At 57.2% G+C, this 13611-nt stretch overlaps 2 protein-coding genes across 6 annotated transcripts in view; one reads left to right on the forward strand and one right to left on the reverse strand.

Moving 5' to 3' along the window:
- On the forward strand, positions 1–12075 carry LOC119113211 (dual specificity protein phosphatase 3). Of its 2 annotated transcripts, none has more exons than XM_037237566.1 (5): positions 1–257; positions 933–1097; positions 7200–7438; positions 11260–11371; positions 11643–12075. In XM_037237566.1, exons 1-5 carry the CDS (start codon positions 250–252, stop codon positions 11743–11745), a joined length of 627 nt encoding a protein of 208 aa, XP_037093461.1. In that variant the 5' UTR covers positions 1–249; the 3' UTR covers positions 11746–12075. The 2 variants fall into 2 exon arrangements, with proteins under 2 accessions (XP_037093461.1, XP_037093462.1); XM_037237567.1 differs by lacking the exon at positions 7200–7438 and adding an exon at positions 10236–10465.
- LOC119113210 (orphan steroid hormone receptor 2) overlaps positions 12056–13611 on the reverse strand; it is a 17661-nt gene continuing 16105 nt past the window's right edge. For all 4 annotated transcript variants that reach the window (XM_037237565.1, XM_037237563.1, XM_037237561.1 and 1 more), the window contains exons 6-7: positions 13188–13569; positions 12056–12768 (exon numbers count right to left, since the gene is read on the reverse strand). In XM_037237565.1, coding sequence (XP_037093460.1) covers positions 12692–12768; positions 13188–13569 — 459 coding nt within the window. In that variant the 3' untranslated portion in view covers positions 12056–12691. The remainder of the gene's footprint in view (positions 12769–13187; positions 13570–13611) is intronic.

Below are 13611 nucleotides of genomic sequence, written 5' to 3' on the forward strand. Positions count from 1 at the left end.
TTCCCACGCGCGCTGCACCGAGAATACACCGACGGAAGGGTGAGGTCGGCGGGCGGCGGGCCGCGGAGCCGGCCGACCAGGCGCTCAGTGTGTGGCCAGAGCTCGGACGGACCGCTCCAGCCGCGCCCGCCACCAGGCGTCCAGGCGCTGACGCTGCCAAGAGTGGGGCGCGGCGGGGCTCAGCAGTCGTCCGGGTCAGGGGTGGAGCCGTGTTGCGGGACGCCGGCCGGGGTCACGCCGCCAGCCACCATGAGCAGGTACAGTCCCGCGCGAGGTGCGCCGGTCCGTTGGAACTGTAGGTGGGAGCGTCCTGAGATTCTCTCTGAAGGGGTTGGGAGTCCCAGCCCAGTGATACTCAGTTGTAGCTCAGGTAGTTTAACAGCGGAACTCATAGTCAGGCATGAGAGGAATTCATAAGCAGAGGTGCGAGTACAGCACAGTGTGTGATGATGGTCTCATTGCGGCAGCACTTGACTTTACAACGCTCTCCGACTCTATCTGGTCTGCATAGATTGCTTCAGATCTGATAACAGCCAATTTTGTTTGCCATGGTTGTCCTATACCTGTATTTTTAAACTTATGCACCACTATGTCATGTGCTAATTGAAGCCCCTATACTTTTCTATGTTTATGTTCTTATATCACCATCCAGTGTATCTCTCATTCACCGTCGTATCCTATCCACATCATTACCTATAGTTTTGATTGAAACCGTACAGGTTTGCTATCATTTTCTTCGCTGGCCCATTTTCTATTGACTCGTATGTAGTATCCGATCAGTGCAACCTGTCTGATTTGCATTTAATCTGGTCTGCACATCTGCACATCACGGCCAGCTGTGTGGCCAGCGCGCGCCTGTGTCTGACCAGCGGCGTCTGTCGCTGCCGGAGTGCGGTGGCCGGGCGCCTCACGCCGCCCCGTGTGGCCGCCAGCCGGGGCCTGCTGGAGAGGACGGACAGGAACGCCTGGCGCGACATCCGCTCCCCGCTGACCGTGGAGGACCTGCGCGACATGCTGGTGGCGCCCTCCCACGGCAGGATCGCCTTCCCTTCCAAACCGTACGACGAGGTGTACCCTGGCATCTACATCGGCGACGGGTGAGCAGGTCGGGCGCTGCCGGGGGGTGAGCAGATCGGGCGCGGCCAACGGGTTAGCAGGTCGGGCGCGGCCAACGAGTGAACAGGTCGGGCACGGACGGGGGGTGAGCGGGTCGGGCGCGGACAGGAGGGGCGGGATGATCAGCTTGGGCGCGGACGACGGGTGAACAGGTCGGGCACGGACAGGGTGTGAGCAGGTCGGGCGCGGCCAACGGGTTAGCAGGTCGGGCACGAACAGGGGGTGAGCAGGTAGGGCGCGGACGGAAGGTTAGCAGGTCGGTTGCGGACGGGGGGTAAGCTGGTCGGGCGCGAACGGGAGGGGGGGGGGGGATTATCAGCTCGGACGCGGACGACGGGTGAGCAGGTCGGGCGCGGACGGAGCGGGGACAGCGCCCTGACTGAGCCGGGCGTTGTTGTAGCCCACCACCGTACAGTATATGTGCGCAGATAAATATTGCGCTACCTGTTACGGATAGATGCGTGATGCCGATTTTGACTGAACATTTATTGTGACTGGACCAGATACTGAGACAGCCGCGGGTGGCCTCCGGCCGCGACTGCGACGCTGGCCCAGTGCTTGGAATTTGAGAGCGGTCGCCGTGCATTATTCACTGCGGAGCTGGGGCCGTGCCAGTCCCAATTTCACAGGTCTCCGAATGCCGTGGAGTCAGGCACCCGAGAGCGCCAACAGTCGCTCTGTCCATATGTGATGAGCTGTAATGACGTCGACCGCTTTGGTAGGAAATCCGCTGCGGTGACCCGTCACTTGGTACAAGCAGGAACGGTTCGAGCTCCCCGTTTGTACAACGTAAGGAGTTGGTAGCTGTGTTAAAACTACTCGGCCCTCATTTTACCAGGAAGTAGTGCTTTACCGACGTTATCAAGCAAACAGTCTTAAAAAGAGCACGAGCACCGCTTCGAAACGCCGTGTTTTCTAGCTTTCAACCAGCACCTTCCGGCCTGCCGTATGTCGATTATTTTCAACACAACTTCAAACTCATAGTGTCCCAGCACGGTACCTTTGCAAGCTGGGAGTTCTGTCCGACGCCATTGATTAAACAATGATGAAAGTCCTAGGACTAAGTTACCATGGCACCGTCAACGCGGTTAGCTTACGTTATTTGTTTGGATCCACGGCCTTGGCCTTCGGGTCGAACTTGTGCGGCTGTGGCCTTAGGAAATGTGATGCTGATGTTCAAACATTGTAGATCACCGAGCGCCATCAGTTTCTGTTGAACTGGCCAAGGGCTGACGGTCGAGTCACGGTGGCACTCTGATCTTCACGCTCTAGATAACTGCCAACCATATAACGGCAGGGTTGTCAGCTATAAAATAAATTAACTATAGCACAGTAGAGTGTTGTTAAGTGCATTTGCGAGGAATATTACGCACACAGATAAGACATAACGAATAGCCCTATTCCTGGTAGAAAAACCAGGAGACATCTCTTTATCCCTATATATATATGTATATATATATATATGGATATATATATATATATATATATATATATATATATATATATATATATATCCCATTCTCCTGGTTTTCCACTAGGAGTAAGGCTGTTACGTCTGTCTTATCTAGCACGGTAAGACTGTAACTGGCCTTCACAAAGAGATATGTGGGCTGGAATCGATGATGTAATGCAATTAGATGGGTCTCCGGTCATGGCTGCTCTCGGCCGGCATTCGCACAGTGCAGCTTTGCTCGGACCAACATGCTGAAGGCGTTTCAATAACAGACATTTGGTATGCAAGGAAACTCAGTCGGTCGGCATTGTCTCGATTTTTCTCACTAAGCGTGACCTTATGCCACAAAATCACAGCACTTGTATCCAGCTCTCATTTTTACCGCAAATGAACAACCCGTTGGCAATTGCGCTTTTTGTCCATAAGCGTTATTTAACTACAAGTGATCATTAAATCAATCCTTATTGCAAGCTGACCGTGAAATGTCAGCATTAGCTGTCCACCTGTCTGCTCGCGCCGCCCGATATAGAAGCGCTTACGGACTCAGGTCGTGTTTATGTGCCACAGCGTTAGATAGTCCATTTGGCCCGTTTAATATGTGGTCATCGTAGACACATTTGACACGGATAGAACAATGTGATATAACAATGTTAACCGGTGACGTCCACATGGCACAACCGTCGCCGGGACCACTAATAGCCTCCGCGCGGCGGTGAGTCACGCCGTAAAAGCGGAGACGGTCTGGTGGCTCACTGTCGGGGTCATGGCACGGGACAGCGCGTGACGAGCCAGCCAGCCTCTTCCTCATAGGTGGAGCGGCCGGAGGGGGAGGGGCTAGCCTCGCCAGTCAAGTGAGGTCACTGGGGTATCGCCTCGCCGACGCACGGTGTTCGGCGTCGGTACACGTGCAGGTGAGACAGTCAAGCCAGATGTCAGGCACGCGATATCAGGGACAGCGGTATATCTGCTAACATGGGGAAGGGAGCGAAACCCTTCTCTGATGATTTCTTTCCAGGTGATGTCCGTTGGGCGAATGCCGAATTTTCAGGAAAATTGGTAGTGGCAGCCCCCCCCCCCCCCCCCCCCACTCCCTCTCAGCCCCAGGGTTCCTACGCCCCTGGACAACAGCACGGTACGGACAGCTGTGTGCCGGGACCGGAGGTGGTGCGTTACATCATTAACATGCGGAGGGGGAGAGTCGCGGGAGGTCAACACGTCACCGACACAGCAGGGATAGAGGCTCGGGCTTATCAACCTGCAGTGGTGCAGGGGACCGGGTGGAGGACCGCTGACTAAGCAGCATGTGAAGACGGCTGAGGGTCGCTCAGTGACAGGTGGCTGGTGAGAAGCCCTGTGTGATTTAGGACGGGCCAGCTGGTCACTGACGCGATCACTGCCAGGTGATGGCAAAGACTAAGGCGGCGGAGCTTATGGAATGACAAGATTTGAACGACGTTATTATGATGTTATGAATGTCAAGGTGACTTCGAAATACTCTGCCCGATATACCTTTCCCCATTTCCGTGGAAGTGTGGCCCAGAAACAAGGGGAGGCGTAGGTCTTAAAAGGGGCAGGATTGTGAACAGCACCGAAAGGTCTTGGAGATAGCTATATCAGTTAAAGCCCATATAAATGTGGAACACTTCCTTTATCATTTATGGTGACTGCTCTCAATGTATTGCAAAGGGGGGGGGGGCTAGTCAAGATAATATTGAGTCACAGGGATCCGAGCTACACACCGTGTGGTTTGCGACTCCCAATATATCGGTGAAGACCGCGGACGAATGCGAGATCGGGTAAGGGAACGGCGACCACCGCCTCCAGGTCAATCACTGTCGTCGCCGTTGTTATGGGTCGGACATTGTTGAGACCGCCTACTGACCTGCAGACGGCGCATTCTCCTACGCCTGGAGGTGGGTTCAGGTCTTAACGTGTCCCGACTGCGCAGGTCTGACACCGATTCTCAATTTTCACTAGCACAGGAGGCAGATGCGACCTCAAGCGATTTTCCGAAGGTCGCTCCCAATCGTTTGGTGCGTTATTTTAAAAAGAGGGAAGCTATGTTGTAGGCAATTTGACTCACGATCCGAAAATCTCAACATTTACCCTGTCAGATCACTGATCCAGCATCTCGTTCTGGCAATGGCTCTGCGCTGCGAAAATGGGAAAAATCCACTCTTCGCGACGTCTTCCTTTCTTTGGGTGTACCGCATTTTTGTCTCATGGATCTGCAGGTGTGCAGTGTTAATGCCCCGAACGTCGTCATCGCCAGTGACCTTGGAGGGGGCAATTCGAGATCACGGTCACAACGGATCAAATCTTGAAAATTCGTCACATCAGGCCTCTAAACCCATTGTATCATGAGCCGGTGACTGACATTTGTCAATGGTGGTGCAATGGCTATTCGCGGTCAAGTGATATGTCGGACAAAGCCTTCAAAGCTGCTCAAAATACTGTTAATGAGTATTGCACGGCGCATTTTAATACCATCGTGCATGACGACCGTACGTGGAAGATCTTTCAAAGAAAAGGTCATGAAAAGTCATGTAATGTTCTCGAATAGTTTCACACTAGCCCTTGGAAATAAACTGAGGCCTGGTCTGGCTTGTATGGTGCTTACTCGAACATTTACATTTGCTTACATGCTTACATTTGCGAACCACGGTCGAGACGGTAAAAGGCTGTGCGCTATCGCTTTGGATCCCTCCTGACAGGTCACCATAAATTATGTGACAATATGACGTAACTCAACTCGTAAATCACGTAAGCCACACCGTCGCTAGTGTTTTCTAAGGCGCAGATTGCACATAACTGTCGGGGTCCCCCGTCCCTTGCGTCTCCGAAGGTGGCGAAATACGGACCGCAGATGAGGCGGTCCCCCGAAGGCGGTTGCAATCGGGGTTTCCGTCCTGCCTGTGCACGTGAACCCAAAGTTTTACCATTGCGATTGTATTTAATCTCTTCCTTAAGTTGTCATACGGCGTTGGTCTCGTGGCGCTGCAACTCCGCCTCAGACCTGGACCTGTGTTGGACCCGTGTCATTAGCAAATTGTACGCTTTCCTTGTTAATCGACCGAGGCAGGCTACACTACTGCACTTAATGCATCGTCTTTAGAATGTCAACTGATCAGCTTGTGTGTAAATACCTTAAAAGTCACGCAACTTACGCTTGAAATGATCACACTTCTGGCTGCTGAACCCTGCACGAAGCCGCGATCATCGGATGCGGAGACATCGCTTCTAACAAGCATGAAGGCCAGGCTAAACGAGCCGCTGAAGTTGCGAATGTTACCTCTGTTCAAGCCGAAGGCAGATTAGTCGGGTCGGGCCTCGCTCGGGATCAGGCGCTCGAATTTCGAGCGGGTACATTTTGTTCGAGCGCGGCAGCCACGATGCATTGTTGTCCAGGTGTTTCGCCATGAACGTGAATCCGGTTGTAGGTACCTCGCGCTCACCCGCCTGCCTTGCTCTGACCCTCGCACGTACCCAAAATATATGCTTTTTAAGACGCCATAAATATGCAAGGCGTGTAAAAGAACCAGACAACGATGGACGGGCAGGCAGCATTGCGACCCTTCGTATGTACACAATGTTGCAATGTCGCCATCCGTTTACCGTCCCGTTCCATTTACATGGGGAGGCCAAAAATTTCCAAATTCCGAAATAGCTGCAGAATATAACTTGGCGGAGACTGAACCATCAAAACTGTGCCTGTTTGCAGCCGTGCGCATTGTAACTAATATCCACTCCCCCCCCCCCCTCCCATGCTTTGCATCGCATATTACTGGGGTCACAATAGCCAAAAACCGTCAGGCCATCACATCCACAGCCAGCCAGTTCTTGAAGTTATGCATGTGAGTTTCTGGGCAGACGCCATCGTTAGCTCGTCTCTGTTTTTCAAACTCAGGGAAGGAGACTTTGCCAGTTTACATGTCATTCGTGCAAGTTACCCAGGGCGGCGGGCTTCGTGTTTGGATTCACCTATGTTTAAGCACTATCTGTATGCGCCAACAACATCATGTTTTTAATCGCTTCGCTCTTCTCACACCGCAGAAAGCGTCTAACTGGTAGGGTGACGGAGGCCTGGGACCTTTCGTGTCAGGTTTCAGTAGTCACTCTTACTAGCCATCGCTCCAGGCAATTCAGATCTGTCAAGCTCGCGAGCGTGGGTCTCATGAATGCAAAGCCATGAGCCTGCGCTGTTTACAGGCACGCCGTCGTGCTATCATCGGGTGGCAGGGAAGTCATATTGGTCAGGCGCGGAACCAATCGACTCAGGGGAGCGACTCCCCCTGGTCCCGAACTTCGGGCATTACATCATTGAAATAAGGTTCCTGCGGCCAGGCATTGGAATACACGATTCGCGCAACTCTTAGCCATTGACGTCCGTAATGCGCCCAGCGCCAAAAATGATCTTGTGAATGTCCCAGCAAAATGTGGCATGCAGTGTATTAAAACATCGATGACTTGTCGAAGTACCGCCGAAGAATACGTAATTTGAAGAAAAAAATCCAAGCACGAAAAGAAATACGCAGTAATATACCCGCCGGTTATGACGTCATCTTTACACCCTGATATGGGCCTATCGCGCCTACCAGTGACGCTCGACGGTGCCGGTGGCCCGTTTCAGCGCCACCGCGCTCAGCCTGACCGTCCTGCGCTCGCTGAAAGTGACGCACGTGCTGAACGCGGCGCACGGCCGCGACAACGCTACGTACGCCGGCTGCTACGTGCGCACGCGGGCCAGCTTCTACAGTGCGGCGGGAATGATCTTCCTGGGCGTGCCGGCCGTGGACACACGCGAGTGCAACATCTGCGTGCACTTCGAGGAGGCGGCCGACTTCATCGCGGCGGCGCTGGAGCAGAACGGTGGGGCGCCGCCTCGACGGCCGGTGCCGCCGCTGGTCGCGGACCGGGCCGGCGGCGGCGTTGCGATCTAATCTGGCGCCGCTGCTGCCTGCTGACTGGCGCCGCCTCGCCCGGTGCTGCACTAACCCTGCGCCGCCCCCTGCCAGCCCGTCGCCGCGCCGACCCGAGGGTCGCGCCTCCTCAGCAGCATGCTCGTGCTGAGCCACTGGCCGCTGCCAGCACCGCAGCCTGCACGCTGCCGGCACCGCCTCGGGTGGGCTGTTTGCTGACCTCCAGCTGGCGTCAGGCCCGAGCCGGGCCGTTCTCGGAAGCGGACGAGCCTATCGACGATCCGCTCGACTCGCCCGGGCGAGGGTTACGTGGGCTGGGACCGGCGGCCGGTGCCGCTCGTGCCACCGGCGTCCACGCCACCCGCTCACTCGGCGGCCCTGTCGGAGGCGCCACGCGACCGTCTGGGCCCTGCGTGCTGATGGAGTGTCTGTCCGGCTCGTTTTGGACACGGTATTTGGGCCCATCTGTCCTGTTTTCGAGGAGGATCTGCATCATAATCCGAAACGATCGAAGCACTAGCCTTGGACGGCGCTGTGGTCGACGCTGCTCCGTAGGTCGACCGACACTGGGGATGTTACTCGCCATGGGCGTGACGTCATTGAACGACTGATGTATAGAGCCAGGTCCAGGGGCGTAGCCTCCCCCTCTCCTGATAAGGGAGGGGGGGGGGGCACAGGGTTGACGAGTGGACCTGATGGTGACCCCTCCCAAAAAAGCACCGGGCATGGCCCACTTGGTTTCGAGAGGCCATTATTGTGATTTAGTTTATTTTTATACTCTTACTGAAAGAGAAGTCAGAAGACATCGGGAGATGTAATTCTGCTTGCATTTTGAAGGCAATGAACTGTGAACCAGGTATTAACCGGCTGTAGGGTATAAATTATCGACACTCTTCATTTTACCTTAGTTCACTGGACTCTTCCTGAACCGACAGTACTCAGGGGCTTTGCCGGATGTTGTGATGGGTTTTACAGACATAATTATGGTCTCCATTAACGCAGACCGTCTGTCAAAATTGGATAAAAAATCATTGACGTGACTGGGCCTCGTTTGTCTGCGAATGTTTAAACTTAGCTCAGAATCGAATATAGAAAAAATGTGCAACTTAGTTTAGAACACGCGCGCTCGCAGCGTGCGACGCCGGCCCCGCGGCCAACACTAGGTGGCGGCCAACGGATGGAAGTCAGTCAGTTAGAGGACCTCAGCTGGGGCCCTCTAACTGACATTTGAGAGACTGCTCCCCCAGCTGGGGTCCTCTTAATACTTAATACGATGGCGTATCTGAGAGAAGCATGCTCTAATGCTTTTGAACGTCAGTTCATACGTTTGTAAGGTAGTACGGGAGTGTAATTTAGGGGGGCCATTTCGAGATTAATGATAGGAAGGGATTAGCATTTCCAGCACCGCTAACGGGCCTCTAGACTAGGGTGCTGGTACTGGAAAAGCACAGGTAGCATCTCGTTTCTTCGTGTTGCTGCGAATGCCAACCTGTTCAGAGGGCAGCCTCAAAGTAGCATATCAAATATATACCCATCTAATCTTTCAACGTCACGAATTGATTTTTGAAGACTTTTGGAGCCATTGTTTGACGACGGTCGTGCCCACGGCGCGCCCGCCGCCCGCTGTGTGGCGTTAGCTGAAGCGACGGACGCCGCTCGGCTTAAGGGAAACTGCGATCCGTTCAAATGTCAAATGCAAATGTAAACCGCGGATCCCGACTCTTCCCTGCTTGGAAAATAAGCCCTCAGGCCCAAGCCGACGCCGAGCCGACTGTTCAGCACTGGTGGTACCTGACTGACAGAGGTCCTTATCGACACATTGGGCCCCCGGTCGGCGTAAAGGGCCCTCTAACTGACATTTGAGAGACTGCTCCCCCAGCTGGGGTCCTCTTAATACGACCTCCGGCCAGTTTTTTGAGCGCTCAAATCGGACCTTGATCGTCGCTTCCTCGGGGCCTAGGGGGGCGCGTGTCCCCCCCCCCCCCACACGCCTGCGCTCCCTCCCAGGTCAAGTTATAACGCTGACGATAACGAACCATGGAAACCGCCAATAAGTGATTTTTTCCGGTAACATAAACCATGCAAAGCGACGGAAAGCATGTCACAAGAGAGCAATCGCTTGTTGCACAATTGCGCGGCGGACAAGCAGCTGACTCACCTCCGTCGTCCGTCCGGTCCAGCTCGGTTCGGTCGATGTCCCACAAGACCGTGTACACGGCACTCGCCCCCTCCCAGCACGTGCGGCACCAGCCACCGCCGTCCGTCCAATGGATGCGCGGCCACGGCTGCGATGACGGCGCCGTGCCGGAGCATCGGTCCGGCCTACCGCGGCATGATGCGGCCACGCGAACCGGCCCTTACCGGCGACCGCCGCTGCAGGGAGCCTAGGGCTGATCCCTGCTGGTGGAACGTCAAGCTGGAATGGGGATCCGTGGAGAGGAAATCCATGGGTTGGCATCGTCTTTGAAACCTCTCGAGGGTGAAATATCGCGTGCAATTGCGTGCTGGTTTACTCTATGCGGCAAGTAGGCAGCGATCCACTCCGTGTGTGACCACGTGAAAAAATATTTTGATCTGCGGACTGTCCGTCTTCCCTCAGAATATTCTCTACCACACATCAGGCGACCGCTTCTCTAACCGCTGCTTTTCTCATGGCGAGTTGCGGGCACTCTCCTCGCAGCGAGGCGACGGCGACCGTAGCGCCACCTAGCGCGCCGCCGCTGCCACCTGGTGTCCGATGCCGGCAGCTGGACGGCGAAGGACGTGGTGATCCTGCGAGCGCTGGGCGTGACAGCCGTGCTTAACGCGGCCAGCGGTATCGGCCAGCCGTACCTGGTGGACACCGACGACTTCTTCTACGAGCGGCGCGGCCTGCCGGTCAGGTTCATGGCGGTGCGCGCGTTGGACGCCGACTGGTACCACCTGGACGACTGGTTCCAGGTCGCTGCGGACTTCATCCACGACTCGCGGCGCCACGGTAGGGCCGCCGCCGCGCCCGGCGGGACGGAGGTCGCCGACCGCTCTTACGACCGAGCTGGGCTGCACGGGCTGGTGCCGGTCCACGGCCGGCCGCAGAGTGGGCGGCGTTACCCGGAGTCGAGCCGCAGAGCTCAGTGGCATCGCCGCTCCCGCAGACCCCGGCACCCGACCTCGGCGACCCGGCTGGTGTGACGGAGTCGAGCCGGGCCGCCGCGGCCCTAGAGGCGGGACCGGTCCACGGTTCCGGGCGACAGTGACAAGTCCGGTCACCTACCGCCCCGAATGCACGCCACGTTTTTCCCCTCTGTTTCTGCAGTGGCGGGTTTGCAGCAGATCGGCTGAGTGGAGCGAGCTGCAGGCGCGAGACTGCTGCATGGCTTGGACTTGAGTCACGGTACGGTCTGGGGCCGCCGCTCGACTCTGGGTCCCATTGTTGCATTCCTGTCAACATCACGAACGCATGCACTTTTTGGGTGTGCTGACCCCGTCCCCGTGAAAACGTCGCTGGCTCGCTTTGTTGCCGTTAGAAAGCACATTTGGCATGCCTCTGAACCGGGCACCAAGGCCAGCAAGTGTTTTACATAACTGTGTCCAACCACTCGGATAAATATTTACTTGCACATTGCTCGTCTACCAAACACTCCGTCACCTGTTACTTGCCTTACAGACCTTAATGAATGTCTATCCTTAACGGTACCTAATGAGTCAGGCCTGGCGAGATCGGCGACAGGCGCGAGCTCAGCGGTCGCGCCGCAGCCCCGACGTACCCTGACCGCGACCCGTCGCCGGCAGGCAAGGTGCTGGTACACTGCGTCCAGGGCCTCAGCCGCTCCGCCACGCTCGTCATCGCCTACCTGATGATCAAGCTCCACATGCCGCTCTCGCAGGCCCTGCAGACCGTCAGGTACGGGGGGCGGCGCCGGCTGCGCTCACGGCGCTGCGGGTCGTCAGGGGGCCTCCGTGGCGGACCATCACACACTGCATAGACGGTCGGGTGCGATGCGGTGACACCACCAGGACTGGACGACGCGAAGCCGTGCGACGTCGCCTGGTGGTCGACGCGAGGTAGAATGGTTCAGTGTAGACTCTCGTGACACACGTGATCCTGCCGCGTCCTTAACAGCCAGCGCGCGCGCCGGTGCCACGCTTCTCTCATCGGCCGGTGTCGTCGGCAGGGCGCGGCGCGAGATCTTCCCGAACGACGGCTTCCTGCAGCAGCTGATCCGTCTGAACGACCAGCTGATGGGCAGCCGGCGCGTGAACGTGTCGTGGCTGTGAGCGCCGCCCGGCGGCCGCCGGCGACGACGCCCCGGTCCAGCCGACTGCACCACCGGGACGCCTCTGCCGCTCGGCACGCGCGGCTGGCGCGTCTTCAGGCCTGGCTTGGGCGAGCCCCGCTGGCTTGGTGCTCGCTGCACACGCTCGCTCGCTGTTCCGTGGGTGTGTCGGCTTTCGAGAGGCTCTCGTTGCAGCCGCGATAGCTATAGCAGAGACCGGCCTCAGATGCCACTCGACGCGCATCAGCCACCTACACCTACACCCTACACCCCCCTACACCCCCGATGTGCGGCGATCACAGCTGGTCGAATCCACTCATCTCAGAATGTATTTACAATCGGTTCGCTCACTGTACACATGCGTGGGACTAGAAATATTCATCGGACTGAATCGACACATTAAAAACACTTCACGCCGACTTTTGAAACATCGGCAATCGGAAACGAGAATTTCGACGAGCACGACTAAAAATCTGCATAAAAACAAAAACATACAATAAAAGATACCATCCACAGCTACTGCTCTGTACAAACTAAGCATGCGTTGAGTGGTAGTCTAAAATAAATGTATACGGATGAGGGAATAAAACGCGAGTGCGCCTCACCAAACAGACATGGAGCTCCGTACGTATGCCCAAATCGAGATATGGATAATGTGGATCACGTTTAAAAACGGCCGCCCGGTGAAAAGCCGGTCGGGCCGGCCGGGTATCACTTCGCGGCGGCCATTTTGTACAAGGTCAGGGCCGGCCCGGCGCCGCACCGCCGCCGGCCGCGCCGCGCCTTATGGAAGGTACAAAAATAAGCCGGCGTGGCGGGCGCGGGCGGGCGGGCGGCGGCCGGCCGGCGGGGCCCGCTGGTCCCTGGCCGGCGGCGGGCCGGGGACGCCGCCCCGGCACCAGGCCGTGCTCCGCACACGCGGCGGGTGAGCTGGAGTGCGGCGCCGCTCACAGCTGCGAGCCGTACTCCGACACGTTTTCTGAGCTGGGCGAGTCGCCACTCGGACTGGACTGCTCGGTGCCGACTGAAAACCGAGCGCACTCATTACTGCTCGGTGCCGTGCTGACCGAAAACCGAGCGCACTCATCACTGCTCGGTGCCGACTGAAAACCGAGCGCACTCATCACTGTCCGGAACGACCATACGCTCCACATTTGCGGCACCAGCAACGACGAATTTGACAACAAGCAAACAGTCCCAAAATTAAATCACTCGCACTGATGGCACGTAGCGACTTCAGAGCCTCTCATGACTCGCCGGTCAGAAACAAACGGCATGAAATCCGCCGCGGGACCCACAGATCGTCATCGCGCACGACGCCCGAGGCAAAGGGACGGGACCAGACCCCTCCCTGGCCGCTGTGAGCCTCCCACCCTGCCGGCCTCTCCCCTGTGTCGCCGGCGCCCCCGTCTGCCGCCGCGGCGGTGCGGCGGCGACGCTCACCGATGTCGTCGGCGTCGCCGCGGATGATGTGCGGCAGCAGCTCCTCGATGCGCGCCTGGTTGCAGCTGACGGGCCCAGTGAGCGGGATCTCCGGGAAGAACAGGTGGTCAATGGCGACGGCGCTCATGCCGCGCAGCGCCGGCAGCCGCAGCAGCAGCTGCACCAGCCGGCCGGGCTCGCCCGGCCGCGTCGCCGCCGCGTGCGCGCGCAGCCCCTCCAGCGCCTTCTGCTGGAACGACTCGAGCTGGCGGCGCGCGCCCGGCTCCTGGCCGTCCGGGTGGAAGAGCACGATGGCGCGCAGGTGCGCCAACTCGGCGGCGTCCGGTGCCAGCCGCCGGATGCTGGCCACGAACTCCTGGATCATGTAGAGGTGTTGCGTCACCTGCCGAGACAGGGGGCGTCGGTCAGAGCCGGCTCCGGCGGC

This window comes from Pollicipes pollicipes, unplaced genomic scaffold (genome assembly GCF_011947565.3).
Source record: "Pollicipes pollicipes isolate AB1234 unplaced genomic scaffold, Ppol_2.1 Scaffold_7261;HRSCAF=8764_pilon_pilon_pilon, whole genome shotgun sequence".
Lineage (NCBI taxonomy): Eukaryota > Metazoa > Arthropoda > Thecostraca > Pollicipedomorpha > Pollicipedidae > Pollicipes > Pollicipes pollicipes.